This window comes from Oncorhynchus tshawytscha, linkage group LG23 (genome assembly GCF_018296145.1).
Source record: "Oncorhynchus tshawytscha isolate Ot180627B linkage group LG23, Otsh_v2.0, whole genome shotgun sequence".
Lineage (NCBI taxonomy): Eukaryota > Metazoa > Chordata > Actinopteri > Salmoniformes > Salmonidae > Oncorhynchus > Oncorhynchus tshawytscha.
The window spans coordinates 20,817,745-20,839,623 of NC_056451.1; the positions used below are offsets into that span (position 1 = coordinate 20,817,745).

Here is a 21,879-nt window from a genome sequence, read left to right on the forward strand (position 1 = left end):
CTCGTTTGCTTGTGCATTAGGACAGGAACTCAAATAGGGTCTTGTAAAGCAAATGGACGGAACGACAGAACGGAGTCATGGTTAACCGTAATAATTTCAAGGCAGGACTTCGGCAGTTTCTGCCAAGATTGTTTCGTATGAAAAGGTTTACAAACTCGGTGATTTCTGATGTTCATGCAACGAGTAAATAGTTCATGCATTGTCGTTGGCATGAAAAATACAACTAATGACAATTTATAAGTTTAAGGATATTTGCAGCATTATAGCTAGCCTGGACAGCCGCTAGTTGGCGCTATTATCCACTGACAAACGACGTTAGGAATAGCGTTCTTGCGGCGGCAGGGCTACACTATGTAGTAAAACGTCGAGTTAAAGGCCCAGTGCAGTCAAAAACGTGATTTGTGAGTTTAAAAAATATTTCCAAACTATGAGCTTGGAATAGTACTCTGAAAACTGTAATGCCCTTTTAGTGTATGAGCGGTTTTAAAAGACATTACATTTTAAAATAAATTTCAACCTCTTTTTTTGGTGGGATGGAGTTGGTCTGCTCCTGCTAAGAAAATTTGTTTTCAATTCAAATGGTCAAAAATAATCACAGTAAGGTACTTAGATTGTTACCCAGAAATTGATTGAGCTATAAAATGGTTACATTGAACCTTTAAAGGTCATCATGGTCATTCAGGCATCTACAATGTGCAGTAGTCTAGGCTACAGTCTAATATAGAAATGTACAACCATGCTATAATGACATTCCAAAATAATGGATGTTGTGGCATTTCATGTGAACAGTGTTGAATGCAGAAAATATACCACCAGTCATTTGGTTTACCTTATTGTGCTACAATATTTGCCACTAGATGTCTCCTGCGATTTCCATTAGGGCAGGATTAAGTCACTTGCAATAGGTGACTAACAGAACTTTCAGAATGCATTTGCATGTTCTTGGAGAGTTGATACTTGGACTGAGTTTCTCAATCCATGGCCTTACATCTGTTCAATTCTGTCAGATAACCTGGCTGAGAAGTCATCCAGTGCAACATGCATAACCAGATTGATATTGAATTTGCCAATCATGTTTGACTCCTGGTCCTAGGTACCAACAAGGGTATGGAGACTTGTTCCGGCATAGTATTAAAAAAACTGGCCTGGCTAAAGAATCAGCTATTAAAACGGTAGTTTAGGGATTAACATTTGTACGTTCAAATAATGCAAATGTGCATACAAAAGTCAAATCCTGTCATTAATGTAACAAACATCTTCATGTTCTGCATCCTGTTGATTATCCTGAATGCAGATGATGACTTGTCATTGTGAGAGAACATGTTCTTATAACACTGGGCAAACAGGAAACATGAACAACAAGGCAAGACAGACATTTGTAAAGATTTTCCAGATTTATTACTTTTTTAGTTACAGTAGCTTGTCTTTCTCACTTGACTTACACTAGAATTATTTTAAACACCAATATTACATGGTAACAGCCAGTATGGAGACATCACGGTTATGTTCTGGGAAGACAAACACATACTGTCAAGTCAAAACCGTCTCAGTGGGACTTTCTCATAAAGGAAAAAACAAATACTCGTACACACAGCCTACTACAGAGACTAAGTTGTGTTGTAGAGAGTGGTGGAGGGCTGGGGTACTAGGGGTGTGACACTGGAGGGTGTGAGTCCCATTCCAGCTTTCTGGAGCTGGACAGTTACTCCTTAGAATGCATGTACAGCAACAGGTCAGCGACGCGGTGGCTGTAGCCAAACTCATTGTCATACCTGGGGAAACAGACAGAGATGGAGTCATAGTTCAGTTGAGGGCTGAGAATAACCAAGGGGTCCAGCATTAGCAGGGGGGAACTATTGAATTAAGAATGATTGAATATTTACTCTAATTCTAAGTGAGTTATTTACCAGGAAATGAGTTTGACAAAGTTGTCGTTGAGGGAGATGCCGGCGCCAGCATCAAAGATGGAGGAGTGGGTGTCTCCAATGAAGTCAGAAGACACAACCTGGTGGGACAGGAAATATAAGCAGTGAGAAACCCACCAACAAAACAGCTGCAGTATACAGAGAGCTATGTCATCTAGGAGCCCTGCTTTTAAACTACAACTTACTAATAACACATATAATTGCCAGTAAAACTGAGCTCCACTGCCACCTCTGCTCATCTTTCATGTTGACATACATATTTTGTAATTAACTTCTCTAGGGTAGGGGGCAGCATTTGGAATTAAAAGCATGCCCAAATTAAACAGCTTGCCCAGAAGATATGATATGCATATAACTGGTAGATTTGGATAGAAAACTCATTTCCAAACCTGTTCAAATAGTGTCTGAGTATAACAGAACTGATTTGGCAGGTGAAAACTACAAAACCTACTTCCTGAATGGATTTTTCAATGCCATTACAGTATCCATTGACTTAGGACTCAAATTGCAGTTCCTATGCCTTCCACTAGATGTCAGTCTTTAGAAATTGTTTCAGGCTTGTATTCTGATAAATGAGGGAGTAAGACCAGTCTGAATGAGTGGACCCTGACGTGTCAGAGCTTTTTCATGCGCAAGCCCAAGTGTGCCTCTTGTTGACGACGTTATTGTCCGGTTGAAATATTATAGATCATTTAGGCTAAAAACCTGAGGATTGAATATAAACATTGTTTGACATGTTTCTATGAACTTTACGGATACAATTTGGATTTGTCTGTATTTGAGCCTGTGGATTACTGAAAAAAATACGAACAGGTTTTTGGATATAAAAGACTCAAACAAAAGGAACATTTATTGAGTAAATTGTCTTCTGAGTGCAAACATATGAAGATCAAAGGTAAGGGATTCACTTTCTCTATTTCTGACTTGTGTAACTCTTCTACTTGGCTATGTTCTCAAATAATCGTAAGGTATGCTTTCGCTGTAAAGCATTTTTTAAATCTGACAGTTAGGTTTAAAGATTAACTTCTTGTGAATCCATGTAAAATATGCTTTGTTTTCTGAATTTTTAGAATGACCATCTCTGTATTTGGCGCTCTGCAATCTCACTGGATGTTGGCCAGGTGGGACCTAGCGTCCCACCTACCCTAGAGAGGTTAACTTACAGAGTCCTCAGTGTATCCCAGGTATCCCTTCATGGGTCCTTCCGCGGCCTTCTTGACAGCCGCCTTGATCTCAGCGTAGCTGCCAGGCCGGGACAGGCGGCAGGTTAGGTCCACCACTGACACGTCAGCCACGGGCACACGGAAGGCCATGCCAGTCAGTTTGCTGACAGAGAGAAGACGTACATCAGCACTTATATAATCAGTATTTTTCATCACGCACACATCTGCATTCAGCATCTTTGATAAGTAGTAGGCACAATCACATAAATGTATGCAAACACCCATCACAGGAGGCTGCTGAGGGGAGGACGGCTCATAAATGGCTGGAATGGAGTCAATGGAATCGTATCAACCACATGGAAATCACATGTTTGATGTCATTCCAACCAGCCTCCTGTGACACACACCATCTACTGACCCGTTGAGCTCAGGGATGACCTTGCCCACAGCCTTGGCAGCTCCGGTGGAGGCAGGGATGATGTTCTGGTGGGCACCACGGCCATCACGCCATGCCTTGGCAGAGGGGCCGTCCACAGTCTTTTGGGTGGCGGTGTAGGCGTGGACTGTGGTCTGAGAGGACCAGAGAGAGAAAAAGATGAGCATGGGTTCCATAGCGTCAGCAGATGTGTCAATATGGACCACGGGAAGAAAAGACATTCAGATGCTCCCTGCTCATGAAGATGCATGGACAGTCTAATGGAAGAAACACACTGACCATGAGGGCCTCCTCGATGCCGAAGTTGTCGTGGATGACCTTAGCCAGGGGGGCCAGGCAGTTAGTCGTGCAAGATGCATTACTGTGGATGACCAGAGAAAATTACAATAGGTCACCAATTCAGATGAAGCAATTATGCTACCCTTATTAAAAGGTTGACTATTCTTGTGAAGAGTTCGCCCTTTGATCATGCATGTATTGGTCAGGAATAAAGGGACTCACCTGACGATGGTCATGCTGGAGGGGTCGTACTTGTCCTCGTTGACTCCCATGACGAACATGGGGGCGTCGGGTGAGGGGGCAGACACAACCACCCGCTTGGCACCACCCTGGATGTGGGACTGTGGAAACAGAAAAGAAAACGCATTGAGAAAGTCTCAAATCTTGAATGCACATCTAATACATCATATTTCATGTTTGTGTCTGGATCTGACTGGTCCTAATACACCTGAGAACTGTTGATAAAGTCTTTAGAGTTTCATCGGTTTATTTTGGCAAAGTACATTAGGGTTACTCATTTGGCTGACGCAAGGCATTGGTGAGCGCTATAGTCATCAGTGCTTGACAAGGACACAAGTGTGTCAGAGTCTTGTGTCTGGGTACTGCTACTTACAGAGGCCTTGTCAATGCTGAGGAAGACTCCGGTGGACTCAACGACGTAATCGGCACCGGCTTTACCCCATGGGATCTCATGGGGCTTCATACTAAATGGGGGAGAGAGAGAGAGAGAGATTAAGGAAAGCTTTGACTATGTACAGTCGTGGCCAAAAGTTTTGAGAATGACAAACATTCATTTCCGCAAAGTTTGCTGCTTCAGCATCTTTAAATATTTTTGTCAGATGTTACTATAGAATACTGAAGTAGAAGTACAAGCATTTCATACATGTCAAAGGCTTTTGACAATTACATTGTCACACCCTGGTCTTAGTATTTTCTTTCTTTATTTGGTCAGGCCAGGGTGACATGGGTTTATTTTGTGTTGTGTTTCTGTATGGTTTTTTTTTCGTAGGTTTTGGGATTGTGGCTTAGTGGGGTTTTCTAGCATAGTCTATGGTTGCCTGAGGCGGTTCTCAATCAGAGGCAGGTGATTCTCGTTGTCTCTGATTGGGAACCATATTTAGGCAGCCATATTCTTTGAGTGTTTCGTGGGTGATTGTTCCGGTCTGTGTTTTGTATTCAATAGATAGGCTGTATAGGTTCACGGTCCATTTGTTGTTCTGTATTGTTCGTGTTAATCTTCATTGAAGATGTATATTATCAACCACGCTGCATTTTGGTCCGACTCTCCTTCAACGGAAGAAAACCGTAACATACATGAAGTTGATGCAAAGAGTCAATATTTGCAGTGTTGACGCTTTTTTCCAAGACCTCTGCAATCTGCCCTGGCATGCTGTCAATTAACTTCTGGGCCACATCATGACTGATTGCAGCCCATTCTTGCATAATCAACGCTTGGAGTTTGTCAGAATTTGTGGGTTTTTGTTTGTCCACTCACTTCTTGATTGACCACAAGTGGGATTAAGGTCTGGGGAGTTGTTTTGTTCAGAGCCACTTAGGTATCATTTTTGCCTTATGGAAAGGTGCTCCATCATGCTGGAAAAGGCATTGTTCGTCACAAAATTGTTCCTGGATGGTTGGGAGAAGTTGCTCTCAGAGGATGTTTGTTTTGGTACAATTCTTTATTCATGGCCGTGTTCTTAGGCAAAATTGGGAGTGAGCCCACTCCCTTGGCTGAGAAGCAACCCCACACATGGTCTCAGGAAGCTTTACTGTTGGCATGTCACAGGACTGATGGTAGCGCTCACCTTGTCTTCTCCGGACAAGCTTTTTCCAGATTCCCCTTCCTGATATTTTGGGGCTTCAGAGAAAATGTGTTTACCCCAGTCCTCAGCAGTCCAATCCCTGTACCTTTTGCCAAATATCAGTCTGTCCCTGATGTTTTTCCTGGAGAGAAGTGGCTTCTTTGCACCAGGCCATCCTCCAAAAGTCTTTGCCTCACTGTGCATGCAGATGCACTCACACCTGCCTGCTGCCATTCCTGAGCAAGCTCTGTACTGGTGGTGCCCCGATCCTGCAGCTGAAACAACTTTAGGAGACGGTCCTGGAGCTTGCTGGACTCTCTTGGGCGCACTGAAGCCTTCACAATAATTGAACCGCTCTCCTTGAAGTTCTTGATGATCCGATAAATGGTTGATTTAGGTGCAATCTGACTGGCAGCAATATCCTTGCCTGTGAATCCCTTTTGTGCAAAGCAATGACAGCACGTGTTTCCTTGCAGGTAACCATGTTTGACAGAGGAAGAACAATGATTCCAAGCACCACCCTCCTTTTGAAGCTTCCAGTCTGTTATTCAAACTCAATCAGCATGACAGAGTTCGCTAGCCTTTTCAACACTCACACCTGTGTTAACGAGAGAGTCACTGACATGTCAGCTGGTCCATTTGTGGCAGGGCTGAAATGCAGTGGTAATGTTTTTTTGGGGTTCAGTTCATTTGCATGGCAGAGGACTTTGCAATTAATCTGAGCACTCTTCATAACATTCTGGAGTATATGCAAATTGAGGTAGCAGACTTTGAAAATGAATGTGTCATTCTCAACTTTTGGCCACGACTGTACAGACTCAGTGAGCATAGCCTTGCTATTGAGAAAGGCCGCAGTAGGCAGACCTGGCTCAAGAGATGAGACTATGTGCACACAAAATGAGGTGGAAACTGAGCTGCACTTCCTAACGTTCTGCCAAATGTATGACCAGAGACATTTCCCTCAGATTGCACAGAATTCAAAAACTATTCCAATTTTGATAAACTCCCATATCTATTGGGTGATATACCACAGTGTACCATCACCGCAGCAACCAGTGAAGAACACCATTGTAAATACAACCCATATTTATTCATTTTCCCTTTTCTACTTTTAACAATTTAAACATCATTACCACACTGTATATAGCCATAATATGACATTTGAAATGTCTATTTGGAACTTTTGGGATTAACATTCAAAATGGGAGAATATTTCCTTTAAGCCTCAGTTTTAACACTGAGCTGGGCCTTGCAGACAGGTGGCACCAGCTCTCAAAAGGCCAATAGCAACACTGAGGAGATACTGGCCAGAGGGATTACAGACCACTGAGGTAATACTCTGAGCCAGGGAGAAAGGGGCACACACATTCAATCCCAAATCAACCTAGCCCAATAGAATGGAACTTCACTCAGATGTGTGCTCGTGCGTGCAGCGTCTGTACGTGATGATGTCGTCACTCACCACTGGAATACGGAGATGGAGTGGTCGTCCACAATCAGCTTCCCGTCCTCCATGCTCACCTCACCCTTGTAACGGCCGTGGGTGGAGTCATACTTGAACATATAAACCTGTGGAGATAATGAATTTGAGAAAAAAAAAATACTGACATTGTCCGAGAACAATTTGGGTTATCAGTTCATTACACATGGGGTAATTGTTGTGTTTGTTGTATTACAATAAATACTACCACATAAGCACACGGGTAGCTTGATCTGGCCTCCTCTGATTAATATGGCAGGGTGCCATGTTATATGAAGGCTGTTGGTTGAGGGACTGAAAGACTCAGCTCACCATGTACTGCAGGTCGATGAAGGGATCGTTGATGGCAACGACTTTGATTCCCTTCTGCAGGCAGGCCCTGAGGACCAGGCGGCCAATACGGCCAAATCTGGACAGAGAGGGGAAAGGGTGGATTCAGTACAGACACAGGGCGACATGGGATTTCTACCCTAAAAAAACCATTCTAAAATCCCCTCGTCCGGCCTCTGTATTGAGACTGCTGTGAAATTCCAGATGATGCTAAACTAACATGTTTGAGTTAGGATTTACACATCATGTGGAAGGGTGAGTGAAGTAGTGTGTACTTAACCATGTGACTCGGATGCATGTGCATTGGTTTACCGTGTAATCCTTATTATCTGTTAACAGTGCGGTCCTCTTCCCATCGAACACTACGGACTCCCCTCAACACCACACCTTCTGGGGCTGGTTGCACCAGTTGGTCGTAACTATGTCCAACGTAAAATGTGCTCTACACTGGACCTAAAAATGATCCCTGTTACACCACGTTTGACCACACATGGCTATTACTTTAAACTATTTACATTAGCCTACTTTATTCCAATATCTTCGTAATTTAGAGGGTCATTCCCACAGTAATTATTGATTGACCCATCCAGATGTAGTTTAGAAAACATGCATAGTGGTGGGCTTTGCAAAGTGATGAGACATGCCTCGCAAAGTTCAGAATGGTCACGAGGATGGTAACAGCCTAGTAAATGGGCACAGGCTAGCAACCATCATTATAAAGCATCAAATCTCATGAACGCCCATTGCTTACGCCGGACTTAGCTACAACTAAATTCTTATCCCAAAGTTGGACGTAGCTACGCCCAAACTAAAATTTAACAACTTTTACACTCAACTGGTGCAACTGGCCACTGATGACAACCACAGGCTCTGTGGGGGCTGACAGATACCCATAGGAAGACGACCAATGTCTGTTCAGTGTTCGCTGCTCCCAATTGCGATTTACACCATAGATCCTTCAGTTATCAGTGTGTTTTGCAATTGCATTGCTTCATAGCCTGTTATTATTATTACATAACTCTTAACAGGGGCTGGATGTCTTTGAGTCATTTTCCATTATTTTTAATGGCAGTGTTTAATAATACCGTTTTTGATAAATATGCAACAATGTGTATAAGAGGTGAATGTAATGCTTACCCGTTGATTCCAACACAGAGGTCTGACATAGTTGCTGTTGAGTGGGTTGTAGTGGTGAACCTGAAACAAGACAGAAAATGTATTGCAACAAAAGTATCTCCCTGTAAAAACAGCAAAGTCTTGCAAAATGTACAGCTTTCACAAAGAGGGTAGACCTAACTAAGACTGCCTCTTCCCAGGCCGTCTATTCCCACAGAGCCTAGAATCGGCAATCACTTTTTTTCTATAACAGAGATAGTACCACAGTTTAATTTGTCCAGTTAAGTAACAGCAGTTAGCTAAGTCAAACACTTGTTCTGCTATGTAGTGCAGGACTAGGTGGCCTAGTGATGGGAGGTGTAGGTTAGATTTGTGTCCCTAACTTTGCTACGTGAGGCTCCATTGTCTCCAGGCCTGTTTAACATGCCAGACAGAAGCAGCAGGCCCAGAATTCCTATTCAGAGGACTTCCTTTGTCAACTCCAGGGGAAACTAGCCCAGTATGGAACAAACACTGGGTTCTGGGCTCCTCCCTTCTAGCCGGTCTCAATCCACAGGGGATATCAATCAGTAGCTCTCCTCTGCAATGTTAGCTCTCACTGTATTACCAGCCAGTAGGACTGGTGCCAGGCCAGTCTCATTACTTTCCAGAGGCTGCGGTGTGTAAGGAACGATAGAACACAACCTTCTGGTTTAATAGGAGACTAGGCTATTGGTCTACTTTGACTTCTCCAATGGTCCCATATCGGAGGATTGGACACAGACATGCTTTCTGTTCTCAGCTCAACTTGCATGGAAACGTATAAATATGAGCCTTAGGATAGGCACATTACTTATGACCAAGCTGCTGTATGTGTGGCATTTCTGACAGTGGCTGGCTGTTCTGAATTTCAAGCTCCAGACTAGTACTTTCAATTCCCCACTGGTGCAGTGAATGGAGTTGAGGCCCAGATGGCATTCATTTTGTAGCCGTGTGACTGCGTTAGGTGAGGATGATTCACTGTGAGCTTGGCCCAGTTGGTTCATTATAGGCCAGTGAAACCAGACAGCATATGCAGTGCATTCTATGGCTCTTTAAAAAGACCATGGGTTGGAGGAACAGGCAGATTAGGATAAGCCAGCTGGGTTAGTTGCAGACACTTCCTGTAACTAGAAAGCAAGTTATTACAGCTGAGACTATAAAAAAATAAGGCTTTATAGTTTAACTTTACATACTGTTTGAGCAAGTCAAAGAAATGTGCAACCAAATTATATAGCCTAGCAAAAAAAAAAAAAAAAAAAAAAAAAAAAAAGGGTTAGCAGTGCTGAAGGCAATTTGAGGTCGGGAGAGGTTTGAACACAAGGCAATACTTGCAAAATACAGTTGACCAATAACATTGTCTGGTACGTGTTGGAGGATGGACTGCATAACTAAGTTACTACCGTTTGCTAACAAAGTGATGCAACAATCAGGAAATTCCTGCTTCTTCATTTTGCAGCGATGAAAACATTTGTTGGAAATTGATGTGGCAAACTCTTATATTGAAACACTGCTGTTATAAACAAGTCCTAGCCCTGGGCTATAGATCTATCAATGCATCATGTTTACCATAATCTGTACTGCTCTATACAGTGGCAAGAAAAGTATGCGAACCCTTTGGAATTACCTAGATTTCTGTATAAATTGGTTGGATTTACATCCATGTGGACAGACAATTTCTCTTGTCTATATTGAATACATCATTTAAACATTCAGTGTAGGTTGGAAAAAGTATGTGAACCCCTAGGCTAATGACTTCTCCAAAAGCTAAGTGGAGTCAGCTAACCTGGAGTCCAAGCAATGAGACGAGATTGGAGAGGTTGGTTAACGCTGCCCTGCCCTATAAAAAACCCTCAACATTTGAGTTTGCTATTCACAAGCAGCATGGCCTGATGTGAACCATGCCGCGAACAAAAGAGATCTCAGGAGACCTAAGAATTGTAGACTTGTATAAAGCTGGAAAGGGTTACAAAAGTATCTCTAAAAGCCTTGATGTTAATCAGTCCATGGTAAGAAAAATTGTCTATGGAGAAAGTTCAGCACTGTTGCTACTCTCCCTAGGAGTGGTCATCCTGAAAAGATGACTGCAAGAGCACAGTGCAGAAGGCTCAATGAGCTTAAGAATCCTGGAGTGTCAGATAAAGACTTAAAGAAATATCTGGAACATGCTAACATCTGTTGATGAGATGTTAGCATTCCTCCTGACTGTTGTGCAGGTCTGATCCGCAACTACAGAAAATGTTTGGTTGAGGTTATTGCTGCCGACGGAGGGTCAACCAGTTATTAAATCTAAGGGTTCACATACTTTTCCCACCCTGCACTGTGAATGTTTACACGCGTGTTCAATAAAGATGTGAAAATGTATAATTGTTTTTCTTACCTTTATTTAACCAGGCAAGTCAGTTAAGAACAAATTCTTATTTTCATTGACAGCCTAGGAACAGTGGGTTAACTGCCTGTTCAGGGGCAGAATGACAGATTTGTACCTTGTCAGCTCGGGGATTTGAACTTGCAACCTTCCGGTTACTAGTCAAACGCTCTAACCACTAGGCAGTGGTAATTCCAAAGGGTTCATACTTTCTTGCCACTGTAGGTGACATTTAAACCAATAAAGCAAATGACAGACCCACTATTAATCCAGTTCAACTGAAAGAGTTCTCTATTGATTTGTCCTAGTCTGCCATGACAGAGTGATTTTGGCTGCACATGGAGTTCCAAGCGAACAGAAGTAAAAAAACATTTAGGTCTATAAAAAAAAGAATTCCGTGACCATGTCCAGTTCAAAGGAAAGGTAAATGTAGTTTCTCTCAAGTGAAGATAAATTAGGCCATAACCTAGCCTCGCTGTAACCTAACCTAATTAAAACTCAGAAATTGTAAGGTTATTAAACACATCAGCAACTGACAGTATGAGCAGATGTTACGCCTAAAATGAGACCTTGAAAAAGCCTGAGTGCCTCTTTGTAAACTAATCAACAAGTGAAGGGTGTCACCATAACCTCGAAACCAGACACTGATATAAAATCCCTGGACAGATAACTCTAATATAGGCTATGGCTAGAAGGTATCCAGCTTTTGTCAAATTAACATCAAAACATTTTAGCTAACCCTAATCCTTTTCCTAACTTTAACTTGCGCAGCAGGTTAGGATAATTAGGTTATCCGAATCAGCTACGAAAAGTCAAATCTGATGTTCATTTGACAAAAGCTGGATCCCTATATGAAGGGAGTCCCAGTTATCCTCCATTAGCTTTTCCACTGAGCGGAAGGTCACCGAAATGGGTGCACAGAAACAATCCATACACGGAACAGAACTAGTACTGAACTCTGGGCATTAGGCTAGACTAGTGGGAACAAAGCCCTTGGGGCGAAAACACCTCAGACCAATCGAAGCAACACTTTGGTCAATCAACACAAAATAGCTATAAATAGGCCTAGGTTCTTCCAATGGATTATCTGGTTGTCTAATGTCTAGCACCCACTTCAAACTGTGTGTAGGCTATAACGTGAGGGCTATGCAAAACTACATATTTAATTGGACTAGTATCATAAGGTCAAGTAAAGTACCTTACTGAATGGGCTTAGGATCTGTAGTATCCTCCAATGAGCAATAAATCATAGATCTCACAACTCCTCTCCACAGCTTGCAGGCCCATGTAAAACTGCTGTGCTGCAGCAAGGTAGAACTGAGCACTGTCTTTGAAAGGACACAGGATTGCCCTTGCATCTGGTTGGTGTAACATTAGACAACTTGATAATCTGTGCCCGTATTCCTGTGTGTGGCTCCCACCACAACTAACCCAGCTGGCTTATCCTAATCTGCCTGTTCCTCCAACCCGTGGTCTTTTTAAAGAGCCCCAGAATGCACTGTGTATGCTGCGTGGATTGACTGGCCTATAATGAACCAACTGGGCCAAGCTCACAGTGAATCCTCCTCACCTGACGCAGTCACACCGACTACAAAACGAATGCCATCTGGGCCTCAACTCCATTCACTGCACCAGTGGGGAATTGAAAGTACTAGTCTGGAGCTTGAAATTTACATTTTGATATATTCAGTAACATTGAACCTTTGGATAAGGACACTAAAAAGATGTCTGGCCATCTTCAATTCTCCTTGCCACACAGGCATCACAAGGTGACCCAGCCATTAGTGATACAGGCAAACAGGCTGGGAGGCAGTCAGAAGGCTCCATGTTAATATCGTGTTCACACCTTCCCCTTCAGCCTGGTTCAATCCACAAATCAACTCCGTTGCACTAGTTCTATCACCTCCATGTTGCTTCTTGAGAAAAAAAACAGAGTAGACAAGCGGCACGCCTGTCTCGTCAAAAGAAAATGTCAGCGGGTTGTGTTATTGTCTGAAGTACTACCACCCCTCTTTTGGTCTCAAGAGTATGCAAGTGGGTGGACAAATAGAATCCTTTGTCGAGGGGACCAAGCAATACTGGACTTGTGTTGTGGATGCCTCAAGATGTCAAATGGCTCTCAAGAGCTGAAATGGAGGAATTCAACAGGCGCAGGCTGCTGACATGGTGGTGACTTATTAAAGCCCAGCACAGACAAACGGCACGATTTGTACAGGCCTATAGGATCCACCTCTGCTTCTGACTCAACCGCAATCAATTATCTGCCTGTTCTACTGAAAACTGACACTCAACATAAGGTTTAACCACACGTCTGCATACCAACAGCCCATGATCAGGTTCCAAACACTGAAAAGAGTAGTTTGTGATTGTGTCATTCAAGCAAAAGCCTGAGCCATGGTATATTTATGTATGGCACAATTACTATATAACTTTGTAACAGATGAAGACTGTCATGAAAATAAAATAACCTTCATAACACACATGAATGAGTACCAGTCAAAAGTCTGGACACCTACTCATACCAGGGTTTCTTTACTTTTACCATTTTCTAGTGTGCAAAGACGTCAAGGCAAAAGGGTGGCTACTTTGAAGAATCCAAAATATATATTTGTTTAACACATGAGTCCATATGCTTTACTGCAGGTGTCCAACTTTAAGTAGGTGTCCAAACGTTTGACTGGTACTTAGGGTTGAAAACTTTCCTGGAAATTTCTCATGGGAAGTTATTCCTAGGAATTTTGATTACATTCAGAAAAGTTAACTTATAACAGTGAACCTTTGTGGGATACACATAAGGCAAGTCTAGGTCTTGTGGCATATTTCGGTCAAACTATCCCCAATTCAATGGCATTGCAACCCTCTGCATGCACAGTGCATTCTTCCATCACATGCACAGCTGATTCAAGATCTTGCACACTAATGGGATGCTATTGAGCCCACTGTACTACACTGTCTGAGCCAAGGACTACATGCCTTCTGGTAAGTTGATTACAATACTGGGTGGGGTGAATATATTTTATGACATACATGATTTGTAAATAGTAGCCTACAGCAAAGTGTTTAAATCATTTCTAACTTGTTAAATTTCTGCTAGTTAGTTTACTACCATGTGAGTTTTAGCTTGCTTAAGCCTGCTAACTGAGGAGTGTTAATTCACCTGTTTCCATACATGTTTCATTTTAAAACACTTCTTACAATGGAGTTGTTTAGTTTAACTATTTATCTGTACATGGAATTATTATTTTTTACTAATCTTTACAGAAAAATGCCACAGGCACTATCTGATGTGTGGAGACATTTCACTGCAACTAATTTTGAAGGAAAAGCTGTGTACATTTGCAAATACTGTGCCAAATCATGTGAAGAATACAAAGATGCAGAATCTGCCCAAGTGCATAAAGTTCCCTCAGTGCTCACAACAAGCAACTTCTGACAGAAGTCCCTCTACTTCTATTTGAGGTGAAAATTAGGATTCAGACACCTTATCGATAGCAACAGCTTATGGTCCTACTGGAATCAGAAGTTTGACTCAATGGAGGAACGTAGTCAGAGAAATGTTGTTGGTCTTGCTCGAGCTGTGTATGCAACTGGTTCCCCTCTGATGCTGACAGGCAATGTGTATTGGAAGAGAATTCTGAATGTTCGTCCCCCAGCATACACCCCTCCAACCTGACATGTTTTATCTACTCATTTGCTGGATGAGCACCACATTGAAGCTGCCCAGCAACACATGTTGGGGTGGTGTTGTCATCATGTTTGAAAGTCTCCTGGAGGTGAAGGAGTCGCTTCAAGAAATGACCATATCACAGTCTGCCGATATGGACAGTCCCATCAAGAAGATCCTCCTGGATTATGCATTTTTGGAAGAGAGTGGTATAAGCAGCCTGAAACCTATAGCAGTAGCCATTGCACAGATTGAGGGAGACAATGCCATCCTGTCTGATGTTCAGACTCTGCTTGCATATGTAAGAGAAGAAATCCGTACTACCCTGCCCACTTCACTGTTGCTCCAAGCAGAGGAAACTGCAGTTTTGAAATACATCAAAAAGCGTGAAGACTTCTGCCTGAAGCCCATACACGCCACAGCTTACATGTTGGACGCCAAGGATGCTGTCTGGTGCAAAGATCAACAAGGCCTATGGTGTCATCACTACCGTGTCTCACCACCTTGGCCTGGATGTGGGAAGGTTCTTGGCAGTCTGGTGAAGTACACTTCCAAGCAAGGGCTTTGGGATGGAGATGCAATATTGCAGTCGTGCCAACATCTCATCATCCACATGGTGGAAGGGACTTTGTGGCTCTGAGGCCCTTTCCCCGGTTGCCTCCATCATCCTCCAAATCCCACCAACAGCCACCTCAGAGCGCAACTGGTCCTTGTTAGGGAACGCACGCATCAAAGCACGCAACAGGCTGACCAATACAAAAGGTTGAAAAATTGATGGCCATCCGGGCAGATTTTAGGCTTCTAGAGCCTGACAACGAGCCATCCTCAACAAGGTTGGAAAGTGACAGTGAAGATGAGGTCTGAGTGATGTTCATGAGGTGGACATTGAGGTCCAGGGAGAAGACATGGAAGCCTGAGAGGAAGACAACCAAAGCTTTAGTTTCTAGACTCTCATTTTAGATGTTGAAAACATTTTTGGGAGATGCGATGGATCATTCGGTATTCTGTTGTACAGTGAAATCATCCCATGTGAAGAGTCAACTCATTTAAAGCTCAAACTACATTGAAATGGTATTAATTTGCATATATTTCCTTTGGAAAGTTTCCACCTCTAAATATTTCCCAAATTGTGCAACCCTACTGGTACTAAAATATATTCACACACACACTATTTGGTGTGTGGAAAGAACAGCCGACTGAAAACAGGAGCCGGGCATTCATGCGGTTGACGCCGTTTCAGCTGTAACATGGACTCTACAACCTGATGAAACTTTGTTGCTCCTTTCTGAAACAAGCAAGATGCTGTAGCAAACTAATATTTGGTTGTCTAAGTGATTCCCCCTCCCTGCAGCAGCACCTGGAGTCAGGAGAGGATGAGAAAATGTGGGTCTTACAGCTATTCCGGTGACAGCGGTCATTTGGCTGACCAATAACCGCCAGCCAAAATTCTATGACCTGACCGCCACATCCCCAGGTATATTGACCATCATACCAATAATACGTCATAGCAAGGTATTAAAAATGCCTGGGGTAATAAAGCCCAATAATGACTTTGTTTTAAACATCCACCATTGGTAATTGTCTGGCTAGACAGACTTGGAACAGTCAGTCAAGTGCTATGGGGCTACTCTGTTGGGGTGCAGCCATCCACCCCTCCACTCACCCAGACAAGTACTTGTCCACAGCTACAGCACCAACCCATTACTGGGGAGAAACAGGGTGCCTGCAGTAAGTGTCATTCACCCCAGGAGCATACAGATACACTCAGGCAGAAAATGGCCCAGACAATGGGACAAAAATAAAGTGGGTGCGTCTCAATAGGGAAGTGTTTATGAACGAGTTGGCCTTTTACTACAATATTCATTCAAATGCTGACAATCAAGAAACAAAGCAAAAACCAGCATGTGGCTGTGTTGAGGGATGAGGCAGATGGAAACCATTCCTGTTAGCAGAGGTGAGCCTGGGAGCCATTTTGAGGAAGTGCTGTGTCATACCACCACATCCATTTACTGTGCTGCACACAGGAAGAATGACACGCAGCCAGGCAAATATGATGCAAGCCGAGTAATTGTAGGTAATAGATATTTACAATGCAATAACAATAAATATACTATAATTTCCATGACCAGCATTGTCATTTACATAGAGAGGACACACATTAACCTCTACAATCTGTCTTAACCTCAGCAGAGAGAGAATGAAAACATGCTGCCTCACACACACCCAGCCTCTCACTGGCATTTTCTACATTCCCAGGCATGTCTTGAAATGATTGTAGCTCAGTAGTTTTCCACTGTTGAGACCTGAGCCATGAGGGGCAGGCCCTGATACTAGACTGTAGACTGCTCAGTATTCACCATTCAACCTGCTCACGGACCGCCACACGCCTTTGGAAAATAAACTGCATTAAAACTCACGCAGCCCCACAGCTAGAATATTATTTTCAGTAAATCAATATATCAAACAAATGCGATTACCTAACATATTTTTTTGGTCAAAAGCATGTTTTCAAGATATTCTGAATCATTTGAAAAGTATGATTTTATAGCCTGCAGCTAAACTATTGTATGTTGGCTAATCTCAAATACAGCAAATAAACCTCTGATAACATTCTCAGACTGAGAACCAGTAGTCTAATATGGTTGGGCAGCTGTCAGAGAGAGCGGCATGATTCTACAAGCCTCAGCACCTTGCCTATTTACTGTCACATGACTGCCCTCACTGCAGACAGCCAGTCAACTCACGCAACTAAGGATCACACCATCAAGGCCTAGTAATAGACTAACGTAGTCAGCTTTGTCTGGACAAAACCAGAAACTTGCTAAATGCATGATAAGCCAGTCACTTGTACTGTGGTGATAAGAACAAGTTGTAGCCCTGTTGTGTCATGTCAGACTAAATCGTCAAGGCGGCAATATGTTTAAGTCCATTCGTCTTCTGTTAGAGCTGTGAAACCTAATAGGTCAGCAGGAGATGCCGACCAACTAGAACACAACAGGAAGGCACACAGATGGGAAAGGCATGACGGTGGCCGCTGAAGAACAGAACAGCCATGACTAAATGAACTGTTGTAGCAAACTGCAGTGGATCGATGAAGGAGAGGTTACCTCCTGACTGCCTGAAATGTGCAGCTGAGTCAGGGGGGGAATTAGGAGAAACATGACATCCATGTGATAATTTACTAATGTCATCTTTGGGGAAGTGATAGCTAGTTCTAACCCCAGCATCAAGAGAGGACACTGTCAGCAATAATTAAATTCAAAATTCAAGCCTAGTCGAGCCAGGGGGTGTGGTTAACGATCAACCCAGGCAGTTATACAGCTAGTGATGGGCTGCATGTTGCATCAGCAGTGCTTAGCAAGTTCTCACCACTATACTGCACAAAAATAGGCCTACATAAGGCAGATAAAGAAGAATGTGTTCCCTCAGACAAAACTGATTCAGCCACACACCAACACAGGTATAAAGAACACACGGATAGGATTCTTCACACACTGTAAATAATGGTGGGGGAAATATCTCCATGGTAACCTCAAGGTGATTAAGTGCATACCAAAAAAAGGAAAGCGCATTGAGCAGGTCAGAGAGGGGGAGTAGAGTTTGAGGGAACCACCTCTTACACAGGAAGACACTGGTCGCGGTGGACATTGCAGACGACTTCAAAAGAAAGTCGAGACTGGCTGATTAACTTGCACCATAAACAACTATTCCATTTCATTTGTAGATCAGTCTCAGTTTTCCCATGATACATCACAGTTTCGATGATCTCGAACACAGTCTTTGAGTCAGAGAGTCTCTTAGCTACAGGCATGTTCAGGCCTAAAACAGGAAAACAGGACTAGGCCCTATCAATAATCACACGACCAAACCAGTACATCATCTTGTTTACATTAGGCCTTTGTAATCAACACCCTTAGCAGTCTTCCAGAAGGATACTTGACAGTGCACATGCATATAAGCAGGCCAAACTGGATAAATTAGCAGTTTACTAATTTGGATGATTATATGCATTACATATTGGTCATTGAATACATTTTGAAATATATAATTATTTCAACTATTCTAACATGCCATTTCTGTTCTTTTGCATGAGGAATCATTTTATATCCAGAATATGATAATAAGTGGTTTATGCAGGAAACAATTAATTCAGCAGGGAATCATTCACTCAAATATGCCAGGTCTGTAAAATGACCTTACAGTATGATACGACCTTCATCGCAGTGATGAAAAAGGCCCATCTGGCGATGGCTGCCTCTCCACCCTCCATAGTGACCCGAGTCGAAACCTGTTGTTCCCGTCTTTGCAAACGGTTGACATCTTGATTAAAGTTTAAAAACATGTATATTTGAGCAACTAATACAATTAGCTACAATTCGGACAAAGTAACCTAATCGGTAGGCACATTGATGCGACACGGCACGCCATGGCTTCCCCCTTTTGAGAGCGTCATTGGAATCATGAAAGTCATCTTCAATCACTATTGCTCTCATATCCAAAATTAAAACATGAATGTATCAATTACAATTCAACATCCGCTTCATAAAAAAATAAAAAAGTGGGCTCGGCTTAAATTTGGCTACATTTCTTAGTTTAGATTTTACATCATTGCCACGGTAACATTCTAGAATGCTCTGACGCAATCAAAAATAATTCATCATGAGTATGTGGTGAGGCACGTAGCCAGTTAGCTAGAGTAACATTTCTGGGATTTCCTGTACAGACATCTTCTATGCCAGAACTCTTGATTTACACCAACCATTTGATACAACTATTTAGGTTCAGATGTGGGGAAACAGATTAACTGGTTATTTATTGCAAAGACAAATTGCAAAGACAAAAGACTAAATGTTGTATAAAGCCACAATATTCGTTCTCAACAGTCTTCCGAAAAACGCATCATCGTTCGAGCTACAGTGTCACGTAATCTCTGCACATTTTACCTTCTAATGGATGAATAATGCATTATCTTGATGGTCTCAATAAACGCTCAACTCGTGTCTCAAATAAGATTAGTATGTGCTTTGCATTAGTTGGCAAACTACACGTCATATTTTCAGAAATTAAGTTGTACAGAAACGTGAATTATTACACAAGGCCATAGGCGCATCCTTTCCCCGCCTCCATCATTTCCTGGCTTTGTAATGTTAAAGCGAAAGGAGAGGCTCAGAAGTAGCTACTGCTACACTATTACAACCGTATTAAAAAAAAAAAAAAATACACATATTAAGCAATAGGTATTACAATGACTGTTGTAGAATAAGTCCTTTTGTCGATTATACATACCTCGAGGAGATGCTGCAGTGACTGTGCAAGCTGAGAGAACAGCCTTCCAAATTTATAGCAGACACGTGACACGCGTATTGGTCTAATTGCCCTAGAAACATGACGTCACTTGATCTTCTGCTGGGTCACGGCTGCTATGGAAACCATAGAGAACTGGGGGAGGTTGCCAAATTATGGGCGGTACAGGAGGATGCTGCAAACTGATTTTTTAAATTAATATTTTATTTAACTAGGCAAGTCAGTTAAGAACAAAGTCTTATTAACAATGACGGCCTTACACCGGACAAACGCAGAACTGCCCTATGGGACTCCCAATCACGGCCTGGAATCGAACCACGGTGTCTGTAGTGACGCCTCTAGCACTGAGATGCAGTGCCTTAGACCACTGCATCACTCGGGAGTTCATGATGCCCTGCACATCCAACCAAGCATCAATTGAGTATTTAGAAATATAAAAAAATAGGCTACGAATGTTTTTTATTTTTTATGAACATAAATCGAAACGAGTATTTTATATTATTTTCACACACTGAACCATAACCATACTAACGGATCATTAATGACAAAGTCGTTAATTTGCATAATTTGATGGAAAAATCTGAGAGTACCGCTCTAAAATTCCACATGCTGCAGCACGTGACTATCTGGGCACGTGTTCTGCAGAGCAGAACTGGCTGCTGGGCTACGTGAGATATGGTGCGTGCTTTGTGGAATGGATGAAAACCGTGTGAGACCACATTGTGGTGAATCCATTGTAGTTACACGCGATCTCAATGTAATAACGTATTTCACTCATCTAATTTCTGAGTGTAAAATAATATCTCAGGGGAAAAACATTTAAAATATACAATTAATTTATGGAAAGGGGATACCTAGCCAGTTAACTGAATGCATCTTCCGCATTAAACCCAACCCCTCTGAATCAGAGAGGCGTGAGTTCTGTCATTCACGTCATCGGCGCACGGGGATCAGATATTGTTGGGTGTTAACTGCCTTGCTCAAGAGCAGAATGGCAGATTTGTCCACCTTGCCGGCTTGGGGATTCGAACCTGTGACGTTTTGGTTACTGGCCCAAAGCTCTTAACCGCTATGGTGGTATGCTACCTAAACGTTGAGTTTAGAAGTTGATTACAACAGGGTGTATATTAAATGTTACATCACATATGGTGAGTTGCGTAAAAATATCTAAACGTATAGGAATAATAATATGTGAAGCCAATTAGCTGTCAAACCACACAGTCATTATGTCAAACCATGAACACATTGTAGCCCACTTTTCTCAATGGCGCCATCGTGTGGTAGTGCGTTGAAATGATCCAAAAGAAAAGGAAGTACATCAATGACTTCATATCCCTCAGATCCCCCTTTTCTTTCAGCAATATCTTTCCCCTAGGAGAGCAGCACCATCAAGAGAGTCAGGAAGTAAATTCTGTAAAGTCATCCAGGTGAGTAGCCTACCCACAACCCAGCTCAGCCAATGGCAGTCCAGCTCAGCTACCCACAGCCAAGCAGACGGTCTGATGCTATGTGGACCGATGTAGGACAGGATAAGATTGGATCGACCAGAGGTAGACTGTGCTACACAATGTACAAACACCCGAGTGTCTCTGGCTTTTAATAAAATTGATTAATTAATTTGAATTGAAATTATAATGGTGGTGCAACATTTCAGGTATCTCTCTAGAATATGAAGTCATACAATACATTATATTTGACACACTTTATTAATACAAATACATAAATACAATGCATATAGGCTACTGTACCACCAACGTTATCACCAAGAAAGAACCCTTAACGGCAAATATGTGTGATGTTATACATAAAAAGGCAATAGAATTCAGAAACAAAAGGCAATCACCCACAGACATCCACATACTACATTTACAAAAGGAAATGATTCCAAATTCAAATTGATATGACAAACTCACATCAAGCATTCTATTTTTTTGTATTAGAACATGGAGGTGTGTCTTTACAAACATATCACAAAATAATTCATGGTTATTGTT

General features: G+C 42.3%; 1 protein-coding gene across 4 annotated transcripts; it reads right to left on the bottom strand.

Moving 5' to 3' along the window:
- Positions 1–1,371: 1,371 nt before the first annotated feature.
- On the bottom strand, positions 1,372–19,983 carry LOC112245882 (glyceraldehyde-3-phosphate dehydrogenase). 4 transcript variants are annotated; one of them, XM_024414050.1, is made up of 11 exons: positions 19,868–19,983; positions 8,553–8,612; positions 7,398–7,494; positions 7,068–7,174; positions 4,417–4,507; positions 4,026–4,144; positions 3,804–3,885; positions 3,507–3,658; positions 3,089–3,251; positions 1,908–2,005; positions 1,372–1,772 (listed from the first exon to the last, which is right to left on the bottom strand). In XM_024414050.1, the coding sequence occupies exons 1-11, from the start codon at positions 19,966–19,968 to the stop codon at positions 1,703–1,705; spliced, it is 1,140 nt and encodes a 379-aa protein (XP_024269818.1). In that variant the 5' UTR covers positions 19,969–19,983; the 3' UTR covers positions 1,372–1,702. The 4 variants fall into 4 exon arrangements, with proteins under 4 accessions (XP_024269818.1, XP_042160785.1, XP_024269819.1 ...); XM_042304851.1 differs by lacking the exon at positions 19,868–19,983 and adding an exon at positions 19,525–19,562; XM_024414051.1 differs by lacking the exon at positions 19,868–19,983 and adding an exon at positions 18,782–18,837.
- Between the last annotated feature and the right edge of the window lie 1,896 nt (positions 19,984–21,879).

Bases quoted from the DNA above. Each gene is read 5' to 3' on its own strand.
- LOC112245882 (XM_024414050.1), bottom strand. From the start codon at position 19,968: ATGTTTCTAGGGCAATTAGACCAATACGCGTGTCACGTGTCTGCTATA. The intron at 3,659-3,803 runs GTCAGTGTGTTT...TGGTCCTCTCAG, and splicing joins GCATCGAGGAGGCCCTCATG to ACCACAGTCCACGCCTACAC. The intron at 2,006-3,088 runs GTAAGTTAACCT...CTGTCCCACCAG, and splicing joins TGGGATACACTGAGGACTCT to GTTGTGTCTTCTGACTTCAT.